The 22,701-nt window shown below is 40.2% G+C and overlaps 1 protein-coding gene across 8 annotated transcripts in view; it reads left to right on the plus strand.

Moving 5' to 3' along the window:
- Window positions 1–17,559, plus strand: part of ncam1a (neural cell adhesion molecule 1a) — a 234,836-nt gene extending 217,277 nt beyond the window's left edge. For 4 of the 8 annotated variants that reach the window (XM_063895320.1, XM_063895322.1, XM_063895323.1 and 1 more), the window contains 4 exons: window positions 9,479–9,686; window positions 9,863–9,976; window positions 10,346–10,732; window positions 13,744–17,559. In XM_063895320.1, coding sequence (XP_063751390.1) covers window positions 9,479–9,686; window positions 9,863–9,976; window positions 10,346–10,732; window positions 13,744–13,867 — 833 coding nt within the window. In that variant the 3' untranslated portion in view covers window positions 13,868–17,559. Of the gene's footprint in view, window positions 1–468; window positions 1,560–9,478; window positions 9,687–9,862; window positions 9,977–10,345; window positions 10,733–13,743 lie in introns of those variants that run through there. The other 4 variants (XM_063895324.1, XM_063895326.1, XM_063895327.1 and 1 more) reach the window with 2 other exon arrangements.
- Window positions 17,560–22,701: the final 5,142 nt, after the last annotated feature.

The following is a 22,701-nucleotide window of genomic DNA, read 5'->3' on the forward strand; positions in this document are numbered from 1 at the left end:
AGGACTCATTCCTGCACCACTCAATAGCGTGACCGATCTGATCGGCACCATGACAGATAAAAGAACGTGTCTCGTTTCTAACCATAACTCAGTGTTTGACTCGTCTTCCTGTCTGTTGTCATTGCCTTCATTTCCGTGACTTTTTCCACCCATGCATGCCATGCGTCATCTTGCCGTGCTGCTAACATGCTACGACTTCTTTTTTTACTTTGATCCTCTATAGCTTCACATGTAGACGTCCCTTTTTATTCCTCGATTCAGTTGTAATTTCTGTATTTCTGACCTTATTTTTCTATCTCTCTCCCTCCTTTCCCTCTTGCTTCCCCCCTTTTTCTCCGTGTCTTGTCTTCATGTGTGATCTTCTTGGGCACCTATGGACCATGACATTGCCATACACACAAATTTCTCTCTCTGTGTCTGTTGCTTGTATTATATATATTTTATTTCCATCTGTGGTTGATCAATCAGCCACCCTGGGTTGCCGGTGTGTGTCCTGCAGTCTGGCAGCGCTCCTGCTGTCCATGCTGGCTCTGCTCTGCCTCTCATAAACTGATTTTTTTTTTTTTTTTTTCGAGGAGAAAGAGGAAAGTCTGAGCCTTTGAAATCTTTCAGCACAGACTCCTTTGCTTTCTATGCCTTTCGACCCCTTGTGCAGCCACACACAAGATAAAAAATAAGAAGACATTGGTTTCATGATGTTATTACAGGGTGCTCAGTACTTGCATCATTCTCAAATTTCGGGGGAATTTAGATTCTGTTAATATTTTTGTTTTCATATGTTTTCATGTTGTATATGAATAGATTTGGAAAGGATTATGTTGCCGTTGGATTTGGGAGTGTTTTAGATTAGTAACACATTCATAATGCCTTAATGTGATCTTAAGAAGGGGTGATTAATAGACTTACCTTACACTGTTTGATTGTGTGTCTACAACCGGAAATGGCAATCGCAAAGAGACTTTTATTTTGGAATTTATTGCCTTTTAAACAGACACATCGTTGTCACAAATGACATGAAAGCATGAACACTGCATGAAGGCATGATCCAGTATTCATTCATGTGCTATGCAGCTGCTTTAAAGCTCCCCACTGGAGCATTATGAATGTGTTAACGGGTGAAGAGTGCCTCGTTTCTCCTTCTTTTGGATACAAGCTTGAAATGTCCTGCTGTGTAAAATGAGGAAAGATTGCAGTAAAACAAAACAGTGGTTATGGTAATCATTTTTCAACATTAATTTCAAACCTATTATAATGTAACCGCCTTGTCTGGAGAGAAGGTCCAAACTAATCATGTTTTTTGTGACAACGTGTACATACTCTTTTCAAACTGACCTTGAAGATTTCCTCTTTTTTGTTCAGTTGACAGTTCATGTTCTCTTTCTACCTGAAAGCAGAGAAATGTCTAAGTATAAAAAATACATCTGTGCAACAACACTAAAAATATTTCATTTTCAATCATGTGAAATTATTCTATTCTCTGAGGAATTTTTGTAAGTACATATCAGTGTATTTCCATGTAACCATTGTAGGGTTGAAATAAATTGTTTCTTTTTCTTTCATGGAAGTGATGGCTTTCTGAGGCTGAAGTGTCTGAACGGACGGAAGTGTGTGACGCTGGTCTTAGACATCTTCAACACAATGTCTTGTCTTGTTGCATGACACCACACACTGTTAAACCCTAGATCCTGAAAGCTTGGAAGCTATTTAAAGGAGAAACAGTATGCATGTATGAATGACTTTGCAATCACACATGACCTTGTTGCTGTGAAAGTCCAACTAGAAAACCCTCAGGAAGACGGGAAATAACATGCAAATTTAGCCAAGTTGCAACAAAGCTCTGTTTTTGTTCACAACAAAATCAACTGCAGCAACCTGACAGCTCAATCAAGTCCTGATTGAGCTGTAGTTTCTGATTGTTAACAAAGTGTACCTGTTGAAATTAGGAGGCCTCACAATTGTAATCACAACTGCATTAGTAATGCACTCTGAGACAACAACAATGATTAAAAACGAACTGCTGTTGTTTCATCTGGATTTTGCTTTTTGAAAGCAACAAACAAACAAAAGCATCTAAAGACATATCATTTTCAGCTTTGATATCTAGATTAATGTCCAGCTGTCCGACACTTTAAAGAGGACCTTTTATGCTTTTAGGGTTTTCAATTTCCAGAAGTCTGTTATATAGGTTTTTGTGCATGTGAGCGGTCTCTGTTCTTTATTATGGAACGCTCGCGCTGCTATTGGCTAGCGCTCCAACACATTGTACGTGATAGGCTAAGGGGCGGGACATCTCCAAGCGGTTGACCAATCAGAACAGTGCCGGCCAGCTTACCAATCAGAGCAGACTGGGCTCTGGTTTCAGACAGAGGGTGAAAAGAGGTGCTGCAGCACAGGCAGGATGAGAAACATAAAGAGCTTTGTGAACATTAAAGCATGGAGACTTTAGAGACACTACATACTGATATGAACCTGGAATGAGCAGAATGTGGCCCCTTTAAATTGCAAACATTACAGAGCAAAGACGCTGTAATGCGTACAGGAAGAGACTCCTGCAGCCATGATCAGTGACAGCTCAGTGTGAGAGAATTACTAAAGCCTTGACTTCCAGCTCTCACTCAGATGGAGATTGTTGTCCGCCTTGGTAATCGTTGGAGAACCGGTGAGGAAAAACCTTTTCTCTCAGAGCTAACCAAAGCTTTCAGGTTCACCAATGAGTGTTTCCCATATTTACGAGGAGTCGTGATAAATAGAAAAACACTCTTTGACTTTTTTAATGGGTTATTTTCCCATCTGCTCTTTCCCTGTGCTTCAGAGTGTTTTCAAAGAGACTAAAAGGGAACATTTGTTGTCAATTGGCCCCTTTTTAAAGATGTTCTCATGGGTTTCAAGTGCCTTAACATCCATATATTCGACTTCCCGTTTGAAATACAGCATATCACAGGGTTCAATTTGCCTGCAGCTAAGAGCACTTGGCTTCCAAGTAAGCAAATGTCAGAGGTTTTTCTATTTGATTTGTAATCTTTGAACGGGACTTTGGAAGGTGAACGCAGCTCAAGAGGTTCTTTGCCTACTCGGGATGAAGAAGCATCGTATGTGCCTGAAGGTAGAATAACATTTATGTGTGGTAGAGCCCTTAATCCCCACATGGGAATTAGAAAACATGTCTTGGCGGAGAGGAAAACATATTTCTTTACCACTAATGGTGGTTTCTTGAGCGGTTCTCTCTGAAAAATGGCCTTCCTTGCTTCCTTCCTTGGGTTTATTATTCCTGGCACTGTTGTTTAATCTCAACTAAATTCTGTCAGAAGGATAATAAGAGCTTACGACACCCTTGAGATGTTCTTTGTCACTTGTTGGTCCCTCCTGTTGTTCATCACTGCCTTCTGAGTAATGATAGTGCTGATCAGCGCTGAGTGATTTTCATTTTGCTAATCAGGATCTCCATCTAAGTGTGTGTGCTTGAGGCTTACTGCATTGCATATCAACAGAATCTCCCCCGAAGCAAACGCTGCACACAGACTGCAGATTCAGTCTCTTTCTAAGCATTGCACAGAAAAATATCCTCAGTTTGCTGTTTGGATGTGGTTAATGAGGTGTTAATATGGAGAAAGTTCACACGAAATCAGCCAATTTGTGCAGGAAATGAAGTGACAAGTCCTATTTATTCTGTGAGCCTGAAATATTTCTTCTTCATAGCTTTTCATCACACCAGACTACACTTTGTGTTTTGCAATCAGATGGTAATGTCAGTCTGATCCTGATTGAAGCGTTCTGTACGCAGCAGAAACATAAAACAGCCTGAATGATCTTTGCTTAACGAGATCCTCCCTCGCTGTTGGATCAGATATATTGTGAAGTTAAACTCTTACTCCCCTTCTGCCTAAAAGTGAGTCAGCGGTTCATATTTTTAAAGCCAGTGTAACATCAGTTTGTGGAGCCTGTTGCCTGACGAGTAACTTAAATCTTCATTTAAATCTCAGCGCACACACTCCCCGCTGCAAGAGGAGATCCAAAGATCTTAATCAGGCGGCTGTCAGCATCGCTCTGCTGCCAACAACAAAACCAGTGTGGTGTTATTGAACGGCAGAGCAGTGCCACACTGTGGAAGAGAAGGACATAAACAAGGGAGTTATCGAGCAAACTTTGAATAAAGCCAATGCAAACCAAAGGAAGACAAATAGAGAGTCAGTAAAAGCCATGATGTGAATATTTAGTATTTATGATTACATCCATTATTTACATTTGTTGGTCGATTGACAATTCTGACGACAACTGTTATATTGTTATATATTTTAGGTTAAAAAGGAGAGAATTTTCTTACTTCTAAAAGTTTCCAGATTTAAAAAAGACTTTGCATTTCTTTTCAGATTTTTGAAAACTACCTTAATACTCTGATGCAAGTTGCAGGATAAATATGCCTATGATTCAAATTCAAGTACCTCAACACAGGGTAGTCCTAAGCTTGACTGAATATAATAACAGAACAGAAACTGCCAAAAGAGGACGGATTCTGCTCATTTTCTGGTTCATATTTGTATTGAGAGGCTCTGCTGTGACATGTTATTTTTCACATAAGGCCGGCTCTGTTGTGATTGGTCAACCGCTTAGAGATGTCCCGCCCCTTAGTCTATCACGTACAATGTGTTGGAGCGCTAGCCAATAGGGCCGCAAGTGTTCCTTAGGGATGTCACTGTGTTCTGGAAGTAAACAAAGGAGTCCAACAGGAGAGGGAAAACCACACAAAGCTCAATAGAGCCTCTTTAATGTCTTATCCGTACTATACAAGAGGCAAATAATCAAAATGGCTTAAATATAGCCCGTTGTACACTTCCCTCTTGCCCTCTCTGTCTAGAGGAAGAGGATTTAAGACCCTGAAGATGTCCATCCTCAATCATTTGGACCATGCATTAAGGCGTGGCTGGTGTCTGCAATGCGCTGAAGTGCAGCAGTGTTGAAGTTAGTCCAAAAAACCCATCATTTTAAACTCTACTTCACCAGTAAAGTGAATAGTTTCATTGAGATTCCTGCCATGTTATTTGTGGCCTCAGCAATCCATCAGCCACACAGAACATGTAGACGCATTGAGATGCATTTCCCTGTGTTTCAAAGTGTGTAAAGAAAAAGCTCCCGCAGGCGTCTGCCGAGTTGGAGAGGTTAAATGGAGAATGAGTCGCTGCTATTTGAATGCATCTCGTGCTGCTGTAAGGATATGTAAATTACCTGCCAATACAAAGCGTTCTCATCAGTGTACAAGCACAGCAGTCAGACGGATTGTCTATGCTGGACCGTCACCAGTTATTGATTCCTCAGGAATGTGTGGCTTTTCAGTGAAATTGAGGCTTATCAGCGGCAGTGTGCTATCAGCAGTGTGTGTGTGGGGGGGGGGGGACAGTACTGTACCTGACAAGCCTGTGAAGAGAAATGTTGGCGTAGTCCTCCCTGATACCAAGATTTCTACTTCTTCCCGGAGAGGAAAACCCCCCACGGCACTGAAGACATGCCACATGATTTATTGTGCCTGTTAAAATGCAAATGAAGCAATCGGCAGAGGAAAAACAACACTGTAGTCACCTGCAAGACACAGATCTGGGCACGCTGCTGCTGATCCCTGCCATCAGAGACAATTAAGGATCGCATGCTAGGATGGGAAGAAAGAGAATGAAACGTCTACATCGACCATGGGCTGTGACAGGAAACAGTTTGTCATACACAAGTATAACGAGTTGGAGAGGCATAATAATAATTAAAATGTGTCATGCTGCAAAGCCTGTGCAACACTGGCGAGGTTTGAGAAAGTCATCTGCATACCTAAAGAGCTTTAACTGAATGTGTGTCAACAAGGCCATGTCAAAGGCCAAGAGAACTGCCGCCCTCATTGTGTCATGTACTCGCCTAATGGTGCGTTCAGGCGGTGCATGTCAGCTCGTAAAGTCCCAAAGAGATTTTACATGTCAACAGTAAATGTGTCACATAAAACTGGAGCAGTGAAGAAGTGGTTTGCAGGATGTGGATGATTTAACTTGACGGCGTGGGGCCTCATTTATAAAACTTTGTGTAGGAATCACGTAAAAAGCCCACGAACAAAAACATATTGAGATTTATAGATAAGTGTGTCCTTTACCGTTTCTCCAGTTTGGGATAAATAAAGTACTTCTGATTCTGATTAATTATAGGAAGGCTGTAATAAGTAGAGAACATATTCGAGGGTTGTTTGCAGCAACATATGCATCTTTATTTATCTGTGTGTGTGTGCTCAGTGAGAGTCATGCTTTGTAAGATAAGCTTTTATCTGTTTTCTCATAGATGATACAAGAGAGGTCAATTTTGCTTCATGGTATTTAATATTGGGTGCGTATGCGTGGGTCAACGTTTCCATGGAGTACTTTCCACCGCCAACTTAGTACTTTAAAATAAATGGAAAACTTTGCTTTGAAATTGGCGTACACCATCTTTTATAAATGAGGCCCTTGGACTTGTTTGTCCCAAGGTAGGCTGCTCCAATCCTTAAAGAGTATTAAAGAGATATAAGATGTTGATGTCAAATGTCTAATCGGTTCCGTAAACTGCAGATGTGTTTAGTTTTATTCGATGTTTTATAGCCGATCGCTCCAAATCACATTCTTTCAGAGGGTGGATTTAGAGTGAGGCTTCAAAAATACCTCCAAACTTTCCAAGCAGAGGGACGAGAAGATACCACAACTATAAGGGATTACAACGTGTGGATCTTAAAGTGTGATTGTTGGTGCACTGCTTTCTGTTTCTCTTCTTTGTCTTCATGTGATCCGTCATGTAAAGGAGCTGCTCAAGACACGTTTGCACATACATTCTGACCAAAATAAATCCCGGTGGATCATTTGGATCAAAGTCTGTTGGTTATAAATCAATGTGACAGCAACTTAAACAACAGACCTCGTATCATGTTTTTATTCAGCTTCATGGGGAGGCCGGCACACAGTTCACACTGTAGGTCCACTGTGAGGGACCTTCAGAAAAACTACTTCTCTTTACAGATGTGGTTATCATCAGGGTGACAGAGATTTACAGATACTGCTCAAAGCTCTAAGCCTTTACTGACACTTATATATATGCAGCGTTAAGAAAAGCCTCTCTTAGAGACACTTATTGTAGTGGAAAGACTTCATATCGTTTTCATGGAACAACATCAAGGTCCGACTTCAGAAAGCATTAAAGGCACCCAAACACACAATGTGGGTAAGTTGAAGAAAACTCAACGTTATGCTAATGTCCTCCGAGTCCTCTTTTCTCTAACGTTGTCATCCTGCTAGTAATCCCCAATTGTGAAATGTAATCTGAGTACATCAAGGGAATCCAGTTACCTTTATGTGTATCCTGATAATCCTGCAGTCTGTCACTCCCCAAGCCTGCAGATGTGTGTTAGGGACACGCACTGCCTGCTAACCACTGATTACCTACATGTTGGGGTCCATGCTCATCCGTCATGCTCTGAGTCTGTAAGTAAGCAAAGCTCCTGTTTGCAGCATTGTGCTCAACACCTTGTGCTTCGTCCCTGTGAAGTGAAAATCTGGCTGCATGTCATCATGCTTTGGAAGTGGTTTGATAACAAGCAAAACTTCTGCTGACGTGACGAATAAACATCAGCAGAAGCATGCATGTTCAGTTTTTTCCTCAGATAATCCTCAGCTAGATTTTTTCTGCTGAATTGCACTCATATGTGTACCATTTATTAGTTTGTAAATGCCAAAATGAATGATGAGCGCTGAGCCTGAGCTGCTTTTATAAGCCTGTTTTTTCCTTTCTGTCTATAAATGCATGTGTTTTGGTTTGATCTGAGGGAGAAAATAACCTGCATTTGCACTCCGCCCTCAAATATTGAGATAAACAGCTGCTCAGATAACCTGCTGTAACCTTTACGTTTGATCAGAAAGTTTTGAAAAAGCTTTAAAAAAGATTGAATGGGTGCTGAGGTAAATCCATGAAAGCTGTGGTGTTTAGAAGTGGCGGAGGGGAGGCTTGACCCATGAACCACATCTTCTTTATCTTCAAAGCAAAATCTGTTCTGTTTTTTTCTGTTGCAGATAGTAATTACAATTTCTGTCTTCAAGTGGCGCGCCTCAAATCAAGGGAGAGAGGTTGAAAGAGTTTCTCTCTCGATGTGAAGCATTGAATGTTAAAGACGCCTCTTAGAGATTTATTATTTACCACGAGTGTTTGGTGTTTATTTACAAGGTCGAGACATTTTGAGAATGATGTATAATCTGTGGATTTTGAGCCGTAGTATTTCTACATTGTGTTGACGTTTTATCATTCGACCTGACAGACCTCAAGGTTGAGAAATCCTTCGAACACAAAGAGTCTTCTGTTGCCTTTTTCCTGCGAGGAAGCCAAACTTTCTAGACTTGTCTTTCGATATTTCATGTTACATTTGTGGAAATGTTCTGGAATTATAAGGTAAATGATTGCAGTTCAGAACAATAGGGCTTCTGTAATTGTGAGGTCATGCTTAAGATGATGTAAAACTGACATGCCATCCCTTTGACAAGCACATACACTATATAGACCCTAATATTGGGACACTGTGGTTTATTGGGGGTGTTTTTGTGGGGTAGTTCCAGTGAAAGGGATTCTTAATGCTTCATCTTACCGAGTCATTCTGGATAATTCTATGCTTCCAACTTTGCGGAAACGGTTTGGGAGAAGGCCCTTTCCTGTTCCAGCATGACTGTGCCCCAGTGCACAAAGCAAGGTCCATAAAGGCAAGGCTGGAGGAGTTTGGTGTGGAAGAACTGGACTGGCCCACACAGAGCCCTGACCTCAACCCCAGTGAACACCTTTGGGATGAACTAGAACGGAGATGCGAGCCGGGCCCTCTCATCCAACATCAGGGTCTGACCTCACAAATGCTCTCCTGGAGGAATGGGTAGAAAATTCCCACAGACTCACTCCAAAGTCTCGTAGAAAGCCTTCCCAGAAGAGAGGAAGCTGTTACAGCTGCAAAGGGGGGGCAACTTCATATTAATGCCTAGGAATTTGACATGTGGGTGTAATGTGTAGGTGTCCCAATACTTTTGTCTATATAGTGTAGGTAAGCATCACAGTCCGGTGTAACGTGATGTATTGTTGGTTCTGGAATAAAAATATAGTAGATGTTATGTAGCGTGTCTTTGATTTAGATCGAGGTCTTTCTTATTTTCTTGGTAAGTTCTGTGATTGTGAGTGTCGCCCATGATGGTTTTCAAGAGTAAATATCGAGCGTCCGTAATGGAAGTGGAGATTTGTTTCCTGTAATAATTTGTCTCCATTTCTCCGCTCTTGAGGTCTTGAAATCTGAAGCAGCGTGTTAAAAGCTTGACTGCATTCCTCATCATCTCCCCCCTCTCTCTCTCTATCTTTCTAACTGTCTTTCCATCCCCTCTCCCTCATGTAAAACCCTCCCCTCTCCCCTAACTTCTCCCCCCTGCTTTGCTTGCGTTTCCCCCTCTCGCTGTTTCCCCTGCAGATGCGGCGAGCGGAGGTTCAGGTCTGGGCACCGGCGCCATCGTTGGCATCCTCATCGTGGTCTTCTTCCTGCTGCTGGTGGGCGTCGACGTCACCTGCTACTTCCTGAACAAATGCGGCCTGCTCATGTGCATCGCCGTCAACTTCTGCGGGAAGGCCGGGCCGGGGGCCAAGAACAAGGACATCGAGGAGGGCAAGGCTGCGTTCACGTAAGGGAACATCATTGCATGCATTATGTTATCTAACCAGATGAGTGGGAAATGTCACAGGAATTGCTTACAGATAATTGAGTCTGTTTTAGCTTCAAATGAAGTCAATATCTAAATAGTTCTTCCACCAAACTGTGTTAGCCTGTTGCCAAATGTCTGTTGCAATCCATCAACAGGAAAGATGAGTCTAAGGAGCCCATCGTGGAGGTGAGAACGGAGGAGGAAAACACTCCGAGCCAGGGCGGGGGTCCCACTGAGCCCAACGAGACCACGCCCCTCACAGATCCTGAGTGAGTACAGAACCAGACCCCTAGAAGGTTGCCCAGATTAAGTGCTGTCTGAGCGGTATCCTGATAGGGAATCGTAGCATCAGAGTCTTAATTGGTCTGAATAGCCAATCAATCCAACCCTGAAACTCCTGAATTCTGTCTGAAGTGAATTGTTGTTTCCCGTTTTGTTAACCCCTCACAATATTTGGTTTCCATCAGTGTGTAGATGTTCCTCAGCAGCAGTAGCACTCTGATCTTCACTCTCCCTCACCCCCTTTTTTCTTTCTTCCCCTCACTCTTCTCTGGTGGCTCGATGTGTCCACTCCCCACTCCTCCCCTCTCCTCTCTCCTTGTTTGCCCCCCCCCTCCCCTCCCCTCCACACTAAACAGGCCTGCCGCTGCAGACTCCACCTCCCCGGTGGTGAACGTGCTCCCCTCCACCGCCAATAACTCAGTTGCTGAGAGCTTTAGCACGGCGCAGAGCAGTCCAGTTAGCGAGAGCACCACGCTAACCATCAGCACCTGCAGCCCCACCAAAGCCCCCCCCCAAAACAGCCCCACTGCCCAATCCAGTTCTTCTAACGCTAACCCCCAGCCTGATGTTGGGCCCCTGGTCGACCTGAGTGAAACCCCTAAAGCCCCCCCCACGTCCGACCCAACAGAGGCTAATGCCAACAGTTCACAGAGCGCCCCGAGTACGGACTTACAGGTAGACGGCCCGACCAAGGATGCGCCCAATGCCCCGTGCACAGACTCGACTACACCGGCCCAAAATGAGTATGAACACTTCCATCACCCCCACCCCCCACCTCCTCATGCCTCAACTTCTGCTCTGGTAGCATCCCAATAGCCCATGACATTTTCAAAGGACAAATCCAGCCTAAATACAGAAACAGTGCTTTTTGTTTCTCAGTGTTATGATTGGTAACCAAACCTTTGCTGTGACCTAATCCTAGTCGAGTAAAAGAGGAATTAAGGTGGATTTCACAAGCTTTCTATTAATTCTGTCACAATAGTCAGTCATTAATAATACAAAGTGTGTTTCCAGTGGATTTCTGGAAAGGGTTAGCGTTGAATTCTCTGATTGAACGGTAGAAAGAGACTAAATGATTTGACACAGAAACTTGGTGTCATGGTGTTATGATTTGTTAGCATTCACATCTTTTGAATTGGTTCTAGTTTATTATGTAAAGCGTGTTGATGTGTCTCTTCTTTTAGAAAATATCGAGAGCTTTTGAGTTTTTGAGTTTTATTGATTAACGTCAGATGATTAAAGTGTTGAACAGGTAAAGAAACGGATTTTGCAGCCAAATGAAAGTCCCAGCAGAATTGATTGGCCTTTCACTCAGTTCACACAAACAATGAAACGCTTTCCTGCACACGGAAATTCCTTCAAACACTCCTGTAGCTGAGATCAAACATCACCTAAATTACATTAAGAAGGAGCCCGAATGTGCAGGAAAAGTATTACAAAAATCAACCGTGCCAGACTTTTACACTTCAGTGCTTCTAATCATGGCTGCTTTGTTGTAGACTTTGACTCAATGGCACCAGGGATCAATAATATATATTGTAAGAAAGGACCGAGAGGCAGAGATACCAACGTTATACCTGAATGAAATGCAGAAACAATTCATGTCTCAGTTTGTAGAGGGAGCACAGTGCTGAAAGCTGTATAACCAGCCAGAAAAACTGCATTTGCACAAACACTCAACTTTAATTTTCAACATGTTGTTGTTGGAGCATTTAAGGGTGGAAATCTCCTTTTCTAAAATGTCAAATACAGAAAAATGGCACTCGAATACAACACATTGGGATGCTACCAGTGCATGACTGTCTTCATACAACCACCTCCACCTCCACCTCCACCTCCACCTGTTTGTTTGTCACTTAAGTCACACTACCTTTAACCTTACGACCTCTTTGTATTTCACCTTCAGTTTCTACATGTAGCTGAAGGATGCTTTGTTTGTAACACATTTTGTTTGTACGTCTTCCAGGAATACGTACAAGAATCCCCCGCTGTTCACATTAGCACCATCGGTTCTAAAATGTCTCATTATGTTGTATTGTAATATGGAGGGTATTTAAGCGATGATGCACGTTGATTTAGTCACTTATTTGTGTAGCTGTGGCTTGATGGAGTGGTAAGATCAGAGAACTCGGAGACATCGCTAGAAGGAAAGTTAAACAGGTCAAGAAAACATAAGCATTCAATGTAATCATAGCCAACAGCATCCTCCAACAGCACCACCCTCCTAAATCCTGCAGAAAGCCCTTATTTTTTGTTGTGCTACGAAGGGTTCTTGTTAGGAGTTTGCAGATGTTCCTGTTTCCTGTTGAGAGGCACTATAGTTAAGGATTGCTGAGGCTCACTGACAATCACTCGTCCCTTTCTCCCTCCTTCATCTCATCCTATCGTCACTGAAATGTCCAGAGCAAGATGTCAGTGATGAAGTGTTTGGAGTTGAGTTGGAAGTGGGGCTCTTGTCAGCTCAGCAGCACCTTGATAAAGCTAAACTTGTCATAGGAAGGGATTTTTTTCATAACTCCCTGACAGGCCTGAAGCACAGCTCTGCCTCTGATCTATGTGCTGATCCTCCTCCTGCAGAAAAGAAACACTGAAATGTCTTGTCAGGCTTCTTGTGGTGTTCCAGACTGAAGCACTTCCCCTGAGGATTCATTTTCTCTCTTGAGTAGGAAAACCTTTCTGCAGACCATTTCCAAAGGCTACACAGCATGCTCAAAACTACATAAAGTGATAGAGCTAAATAAAAAAAAAGTTGATTTACATTTTAAGACATTTGGATCCAAAAACCAAGTGTTATATGTGTCTAAGTGACACATCCAACCACTGATTTGTTCAATGCTCTCACTCAGTTATTGTATTGAAAGGTAATTCCCTGGATAAAATGGTTATGTAAATGTGGGTGTCGTCTGCATACAGTAACTTTTTGGGCAGATATTATGAGCCAGTCGAAGCATGTGGATTTTAAAGTGAAGAGGCCCCAGGATGGAGCCTTGAGGCACTCCGTATGTCATATGTGTCCGCATGTTGGAAAAGATAGAGGACATTTCTTCTGTTTGAACTTATGCTTTATATATAGATTTATATAGGCTGCTGTCTCCGGCCCACGGGAAGCACGTTGGAGATTGCAAAAAGGAGAACTGTATTGATTTAAATTGCTTCTGGAGAACTGGCAAAGAGAAGAAGACTGTATGTGACACAGCGGGGAAGCACTTTCAAAATGCAATTCGCAAGCAGCAGCTCTTCAAATGTTTTCCAACAACAAAGGTTTATATGCTGAAGAAAAACAAGAAATGTTCGACTTAGGAGAGAAGTATGGCTTTAAAGTCTCTCTCCATTGTGTTCAGTCCAGACGGCGTGTAATCCCCTTGTGTATTGTACTCTGTGTTGTAGGTTATGCCTCAGTCTTTCATACCCTGATGCATTGTCCCTACTGTACCGACCCTGTCTCATTCCACATCAGCATTCATTGTTCATGGAAAATAGCTGTGACATCCATGTACTCTTATTCGATGTCTGGCTAGGATACTGAGCTTGATCCCATTATGTGTGAAATGCATTCAGTTCCAGAAGGGAAAACAAATTCCCTCAAAGCATCTTGCATGTTTTCAACCCTTTTTTTTTTTTTACCTCCTTTTCTTTGAATAATGGCACAAAAGGCAGCTCAGAGCAGACCGTTTAGCTGTGAGAGAGACTCCTAACACATTCTCCTCTCTCTTTTTGTCTCCTTCTGGCTCTCGCTGCATGTTTGTCCTCGCAGCGGTAAGACTGTGAAGGAGGAAAAGACTAAAGTCGGCGAGACGGAGGTGAAGAACGCCACGGCCGAGGTGAAGACGGTCCCCAGCGAGGCTCCGCAGACGAACGGCAACGAAAGTAAAGCGTAAAACGGGAAGAAGAAGGGTGGTTGGGGTAACGGGGGGGGGGGTTTAACGGGGTGTGGGGTTTTTAAGGTTAAAAAGAGGGGGGGTCACAGTCACTGAAACCTCAAAAAAGCAATGTCACGCACCACCCCATCGCATCAGGAGAAAAATACATCATGAGTCATTTTCTACAGTGTCTTCTGACCAAGGAAATGTAAAGACCTCATGCACATGCCTTAGTTTCATCTTACATCTGCTCGTCACAGAAAATAAATCCATAGTTCATCCTCTCTCTCGTTTGAAATATTAAATTGGTTACGAAGGGAAAGTAATCCATGCTATTTTCCTGTAGATAACCCTGGTTGGACTGTAGCTTTACACACACATGTAAGGAGACATTACCACCCCTCCTTTATGCAGTACGGTCATCACCCTGCTAATGGATTATGGGTCTTTCTTCCTTTGTCGATATTCTGTTGTGTTTAAATAATGTACTGCCTATTTAGCTTTTCTAAATGTGTTATTTCCAGGGCTAGAGATTAGAGCGTTAGCATGCCTGTTTTTTGCAAAGTTACTGTATTTCTGTACATGTTGCTGTCATTTAGATTTGTTTGCTCAAATGTTGTCTCCAAATGGTTCTGGTGGAGTAATCTTTTAAAGCCTAAGCTACGAGAAACGGAAGAAAGATTTGCGTTTCGACCCTGTCTCCTCAAGAAATATGTTCATATGTACATTTATGTTGGTATGTAGGTCCGCCTGATGCATTTTACTTTGCCGATATGTTATGAAAATGTCTTTCTATTGCTGCTTATGAGCGTATTTTTCAAGGAGACAGGGTTAGGGTTAAGAGGTGATCACATTAAGGATACCAGCTGTGTTATTTTGAGGGGCCACATCCCTCAGAGTCCAAATTCAAGACTAAATATAACTCACAACAAAAGACAAGCACTGCCTTATTTTGCCTGTATTTGTGTCTCAAGTGTCCTAACATCCACCGGCTGATTACGTTCATACTCGTGAAGTCAGAAAATGATCATGTGACCAAATGTCCCGGGTGTGTCCACATGATCCCTCGTTAATATATGAGCAAAACCAATGAGACGGGATGCTACAGGATGTAAATAATGGAAGTCTTGCCAGACGTTGGAAGTATCTATACAGGGAAAGTTCAATAGGTTATCCGTTGTGTCACGATAGGGAAGCCTGAACGCTTAACTGTCCCGGGTGCAGGTTAGTTTCGTCCTTTAGTGATACACTTAAGGAACCATGTCATCGAGCGAGGTGGCTCCTCTAAAGGGAAACCACTTACTTAATGTGTGTGTCGTTAATATTATCGATAGAGTGCTTCAGGTCCTGGAATTTAGCTTCTCCCCCGGATCCCTAGACAAAAAAACAATTGGATTTTGAATTATTGCGGAAAAAGGCTCCAGCCACTGACCCTCTTTCAAGCATCTATCAAAAAACCATTGACTTCAAGAGGAGGGAATAGGAAGTGCTAAAATGCTGACTCATTCCTTGGGTTTCGGACTCATTCCTGCACCACTCCACTTTTTCTACAAAACCACCTTTATCTCCTTCTCTCTCACATATACACCTTTAAAGATTTGGGGTTGAACTCTAAAGGCTACGTGTGTTTTGTCTAAGTTATTTCAGTCAGCAGGTTTGTCGCTCAAACTCCTCTGCCAGCAATTAGCCTCTCCCCGATATTCCTTTAGATTGAACATCTCTTCCTTCTCTTATGGTTCATAGCCATCATTGCCTTCTCTGTGCTAACCACTATTGTTCACCGCTCAGCCGTCCTCTCTTCCCCCACACCGCGTGAGTTTATGTATTGTAGGTTTTAGTACAGTTCACTTAATCACTCCCAACACGAGGTCCACTTAGCGGAAATTCTCTGGAAAAATGTCTGTAAATTACAAAGAATGAGACCACAGTTGTTTTTCCGATAAGCCCAGCCAGAAAAATAGTAGAAATTGAGATTTGTTAAGAGAATACACACACTGTATGAAGAAGTGTGTGTGGACGAGTTTTAAAGGACTATACTTACGAATACACGATGATAATCTGTGTTATCGCTGCATCAGTACTCACAGACAGCGTTATAACAAACAGCAGCTGGTTTAATTTAATGTTAATAAATATGATTTATTTACTGCTAAAAGAAAACCCAAACTGCTGCAACCATGAAGGGAATGCAAGTTTAGATCTGCTAAATTTGGTGCAGACAATTTAGATGTTTTTATTGGGGTTTTTGGAAAGAAGGTAGAATTCAATTTGAACTCAAAAGACGTAGTTGGTTATAAACAGCAGAAACAAAGTAAAGGCACCATTTTTGTACTTTTGGACGTTAAAGAAAAAGCAAATTGAGATTTTAGAGAACGCCAATGCTAACATGTTAGCATGCACGCTATTGCTAAAAGGAAACCCATCGGCTACAACCATGAAGGAAACTGCACATGTCATTTTGGTGCAGAAAATTAGATTTTTATAAGAATTAGAAAAGAATAAAATATATAAAAATGTAACTCAAACGAAAAACATCTGGATTCACAGCAACAGTTTGAATAAAACTCACTGAATGCATAAATCTGAACCTTTTTTGTACCTTTTTAGATGTTAAAAATAAAGCAGATTGAGATTTGCTAACTTTTTAGCATGCACGCTGGACAGAAACACCTAGACTTTATCACCAGTCCATTAAATATTTGGTAACACGACCAAAAGCTAGTCTAGTCCTTTGAAACTCATTTAAATAAAAGCTGTCAGGTGCTCTTATATAAGGATTCAATGGAGATCCTGAGCCTGTGATTGTGTCTTTAAATGAATGTACACACACACACACACACACACACACACACACACACACACACACACACACACACACGAGCCATTAGCCTTTCAGTTTCCCGTCCTTTTTAAATAAAACTGAATGAAGAAGACATTTGCTCCTTTAAGTTATGAAGGATTCTAGTGTTTGAAAGTCTGTTTTTGGAAGGTTTTTCTTTGTGTACAGTGTTCCTCTTCTTTAGACTGCAAGCTAGTCCACTGTGAATGTGTGAGTCCAATGTGTGTTTTGTCATAGCGAGTAGTTTGATCGTGAATAGGCGATAGGATTTTTCCAACAGCAGCCAACTGGAAAGACACAGTGCCTTTGAATTACAGAAAGTGGTGGCATGCATTACACTCCTCTCGGTGTCTGAACGTTAAAAAACAAATCACATCTCCATCTTTCTGCAGACTTTTCATTTACTACATGGTCACAGGTGTGCAGCGCTTTGTTAAAGAGCTATTCTGGGTTATTACAGCCGTCTTATTTTAGTAGTTTCACTGAGAAAGAAGGTAGAAACATCACTAAAATAAGGCTGCAATGAAGTAGAATTATTCTTAAAAACCATTACATTTAAACACCATAAAACACAATGACACTTTGCTCAGGTCCCAAGTCAATAAAGTCAATAAATGATCTGAAATTGTTGGATTTGTCAGGTAAAAGCATGCAAAATATATTAGAAATCACAGTTTTGGAAATGGAAAAGATAATGAAGGCTTCATGTGTTGTTATTGATCTTCTTTCAAGTGTTGCGTAACCTGTTTCAAACGTTTTGTTTCGTTGGTTTTCTTTTGTTTGCTTCACAGAGCTCTGAAATGTAATTAAAAAGGAAGAGTCTTCATGAGCAGATGTTACTGTTTCTTCTGAAATACAGTGTGAAAATATACCGAGTCGTGTGAGTTTGTGTTTTTAAGTTCTTGTGCACATTAAAGGGGTTTGGTAGAGGTTCAGAAATGCAGGGTTTATCGAGTGCACCACTCGATGTAAAAATGATGAGCGCATCATCTGCAGGAGACAAAGCAACGGGGTTTATTCAAGTTTTGAAAGAGAGGAAAACATCCTGAAGGTTTTCAGTAAAACTCACTACGGGTTCATCCTCACTGTAAATACTGAGCACTAACTAAGGGACATTTGGTATTAAGCCAGAAATTCTGCATAAAGATATTGAAGTGTTCAAATATGCATCCTAGGATGAGAGGCAGAACCACAGCAGACCTCATCATTCACCTGGGCAGAGGAACTACAGGGAACACATACAGCCGTAACAGTCCAATGAAATACTGAATATTTCCGTAAATATGAGAAGTAAAAATGTGCCAAAAAAAGGTCAAATAAATAAAGAAATGGTTCTATAGAAATGTGAACATAAATAAATACAAAGATTAAAATGTTCAAATAATCAAATCAAAATAATTAGAGATAATTATATTTAAATAAAAATAGGATGGAAATATTTTAAAAGTATAATTGGTAAAGTATTGATATTAATGAAACTACTATTATTAGCACATCATCTGGACCATTTCATTTCTTCTGAAGACTGAGAATCTGATTTATCTTGTATTATTTCTTGGTTTGCCTATTAATAATCAAAAACAGCAGCACAGATCTATCATCTGCATAACTGGCTTCTTGTTTGGAGGCCAGAGCAGGATGTGATTCACGTGCATGCAGTTCTGTATATCGACCACCAGGTGGCAGTGTGTTCCCACTGTAGTGTTTGGGTCTTTAAAGAACATTAATTTGCATAAATACACATTAAAGTTATCATTCATATTTATTTATTTACTTTTACTTTTACAAAGTATTTGTACAGGGTGGTATTAGTCAAATTAAATTAAAGGAAATATAATATGACAGAAAGATGTATCATGTTAAATATACAAATCCAGTGTTATTACTTTAAAGAATGAAGACCACCTTTTCTTTCTCTCTACAAATCCATGAACGGTTTGAAGAGGCTTCCACTCACATTCAGGAATTCTTTAAAGATAGGAGGTGTTCAGTTTTAAGAAAATAAGGTGGAAACACAAAACTTGTGTTTTAATATTAATTCATCATATTTTGTTTTAAGAATGAAAAAAAATGAAAACAAATATCTATATTTTTTTCAAATGTTTCAAATTAAATGAAAAAATGTATAAATATTTTTTCAGATTTCTTCAATTTAAATGTATTTTATTTTTTGTAATGGAAGAGAAAAGGACTGGCAAAAAAACTTCACATGATACATCTTTCTGTCAATTATATTTCCTTTAATTTAATTTGACTAATACCACCCTGTACAAATACTTTGTAAAAGTCCAAGTAAATAAATATAATCAGAAATAAGTACTTAAAGCATAACATGTAAACCACCAAATGCAGAAAGAAAATATGAACAAATAAAAATGAATAATAACTTTAATGTGTTTTTATGCAAATGAATGTTCTTTAAAGCAGCTAACTGATTAATGGTTCTGCGTTTACTGTAAAAACAGTTGTCTCATTTAATGTATTACTAAACATCATATTTAATAGTTAATTGTTGTTTTAATGCAATTACTTCCATTTGCACGTGTGTACAACACTCCACCCCTGTTGAAGCGTCATCACATGCATTGCTGTAATTCAGTATCAGGTGAAAACAACAAAAACACATGACTGGTTTTTGTTGTTATTTTTAGCAGTATTTGTAGAACGTCTCCTCTGATTCCTCCAAAAGGTGGCAGACTAACTCTGTGTGAGGTATTAGCAAAGTGTTAAGGTACCCATAGCACAACAAATAAACAACAACTATATATAATATTATTGAACATAACATTTAAGTCCGACTGAATCTGAAACCACGCCGACTGATTCTCCTTTCAGCGGCTGATTGATTGTGGTGGTTGGTTACTTCCTGATTCACAGGCATTTGACTGACTTTAAAAAGATGATTTAGACTTTTAGAGACCCTCCTCCTATCTTCATTTCTCTGCAAACATTGCCCCCCCCCCCCCCCTCTCTCTGGAGATTAGGGTCCCCCCCCCCCCCCCCGCTGTAACAAAGGTCCACTGTGGACTGATCTGCTCACTGATAGCAACCAGCAAAACTCCTGCATTACCTGAATACTCAGCTACTTCCTCACACACACACACACACACACACACACACCACACACACACGCACACACACACACACACACCGCCTGTGGTGAGGTGTTGTGTTAAGCTCACCTACATTATGACATTAGGGGAAATTGGATTTTGTGACAGTTTCTTCATTTCAGAATGAAATAACAATAATCAGATAAACAAAGGGATCTCAAATACAAAAATGCAAGATTTAGTTTTTAAATTAAAAAAGTAATTAATATAACAGAATGGTAATATCTGAATTAAACAGGAAGTTAAAATATAAAATGTGCAACTAAAGAAATCTAAATATTTTGTCAAAATATTGCATTTAAAGCAAAAATAAACATCAAATAAAGTTAAGTAAAAATAAGAAGTCAAAGTTAAAACATGCAGTGAAATTAAAAAGGTGCAATACAGCGTTAAATATAAGGAGTTAAAATGTGCAAAGAAACATGTAATAGATGAATAAACAGAGATAAAGTAAACGATGAAAGATCAGATAAAGATTTCGGAATTTACAGAGACAATGTGCAAATGTACCTAAGTAGTGAGTCTGCTCCCCTCCCTGGTGTTCTCTACATCTGTTTTACATTAAGGTATAAGGTATAAGGACAGGTGTGTTATTTAGTATTTTCACTTTAACTTAAAGTCCTTTGCAAGAATAAAGCATCCTGATAGAGCGTCTCGTGAGAGTGAGTTCCTCGTTTCAACATTTGTTTCAACATTTCCTCCCTGACTTCCTTTAAGACACTTCCTGGCCGTAAAGAGATTGGGGAGTGACCGTCATCTAGAGTTTAGTTAAATATACAAATCCAATGAGTTGGTCTGCCAAATTATTACTTTAAAGAATGAAGACCACCTGTTCTTTCTCGCTCTACAAATCCATGGACGGTTTGAAGAGGCTTCCACTCACATTCAGGAATTCTTTAAGAGAGGTGAAAATAAGGTGGAAACACAAAACCTGTTTTCATATTATTTTTAATAATTAAATCAATTAAAATAAAGACATTTAAGAAATGTTAAAAAAATATGAACAAAAATATATAGATTTTTTTTCAAATGTTTAAAATAAAATTTAAAAAATTCTAATTTCTTAAATTTAAATGTATTTTAATTTTTATTTTGAAGTGAATAAAAATGTAAGAATGAAAAAGTTAAATAACATGAACATGAAAATCTAAAATAGCAGCAAAGGTTTGTACTCTAACTGCATTCTTTGCTTCTTCACGTACACTTTTGAGAATGACCTGTCATGAAAATAATAATCATTAATATTTTTACAGTTCAGTTACTACTCAGTGTAGTATTGGTACCTCACTATTGGATCAGAGTACTTCTCCCCCTCTGAGTGTTGGTGATACTTTGTACCTCAACGACAGCCAGTACACACAGAACTGTATTCAGTGATGAAACAGAACACACACTTTTCATCAAGGTCATCTCTGTGTGTGAGATAAGAGAGCAGACTGACTGTGTACCTGAGGCTGATTTGGAAATCACACACACACTAGCAGGTGTTTTGTGTGTGTGTGTGTGTGTGTGTGTGTGTGTGTGTGTGTGTGTGTGTGTGTGTGTGTGTGTGTGTGTGTGTGTGTGTGTGTGTGTGTGTGTGTGTGTGTGTGTGTGTGTGTGTGTGTGTTTTATTCTGCACATTGTTGAGGAATGTTTGTGTTTTCATGCAGAGCCACGTTTCAGCCTCTCATTTCCAGGCTGCTCAGCGAAGACTCAGCCAGCCGTGCATTCCTCTGCAGAACGCTCTGCTTCATCCTCCAACCTTTAAGTCACATCAGTGTTACATCACACACACACACACACACACACACACACACACACACACACACACACACACACACACACCCACACACACACACACACACACACACACTTCCTGCTGTGGTGCCAAAAACATTTCTCTCTCTTTTGTGCAAACTTTCTTCTTGTTGTTGCAGAGAGTCTTCGTCATCATATTTGTATCTGCTGCTAAACTCCAGAAGAAGACACGGTTCTGAACTTTCTGCACGTAACAAAACATGTTGTACTACATGATGCAACAACGGGATCCTTATGTTCATTTGCAAGGAGCATTTATTTTCAAACGAGTCGTGGTCTCAGGTCGATTTTAATGCAGTGTTACTTTAAGCTTTGGCAAAATGTTGAAAATGAAAAACAGAAGAAAATCTTTAAAAAATGAATCAACCTTTTTTTAAGCAGGAAGTCCCCTGAGACTTTTAGTATGTAGTTATTAGTTTATTTATTTATCCATCCATCTTTTTATTTGTTTATTTATTTACTGATTTATACATTCAGATTGTATTATATTTTGTTATTTCAATTCAATTAAATGGTATGTTTCATTTGTTACTGCACACTTTCTGAATATGTGAATAATAATAACTTTTATTTAACCAGGAATTTTCTTGAGTTTAAAATATAAAAAATATATATAATTATATTTATATATGTGTATATATTTATATTCCCCTATTGAAATGTATGTTCCTGTATTTTCTTGTGTTCTTATGTAATTACAATAATAATAACAATAATCACGTTTTATTTTCAGAATTGAGACATGCTGTGATATATATAACAGGGGACAAAATGGTATGTTATTGTTAAAGTAGTCCTTTACTATGTAAATATGTGATGTCTGCTCATTTGTTTTACAGAGACTTCCTCGGCCCGTGTCCTCTCCTGTCTCACACGTTTTGCTCTCAGTAGAAATGTGACAGGAGTTGTTTTTTTGATCAGCAGATCTTCAGAAGGGCGCTTCTTCAAAGACATAACTTCCCACTTCACTTCTTAGGCTGAACAAAAACGTCCTCTAAGTGAATGGCTTCTGCTCACAGCTGGAGGCGGCAGCTGGCTGCATTGTTGCCCACCGCTCCGGCCTCAGAACACACTCTCAGAGGATGAAGGGCGACGAAGGC

This window comes from Eleginops maclovinus, chromosome 11, assembly GCF_036324505.1.
Source record: "Eleginops maclovinus isolate JMC-PN-2008 ecotype Puerto Natales chromosome 11, JC_Emac_rtc_rv5, whole genome shotgun sequence".
In the NCBI taxonomy this organism is placed as follows: Eukaryota; Metazoa; Chordata; class Actinopteri; order Perciformes; family Eleginopidae; genus Eleginops; species Eleginops maclovinus.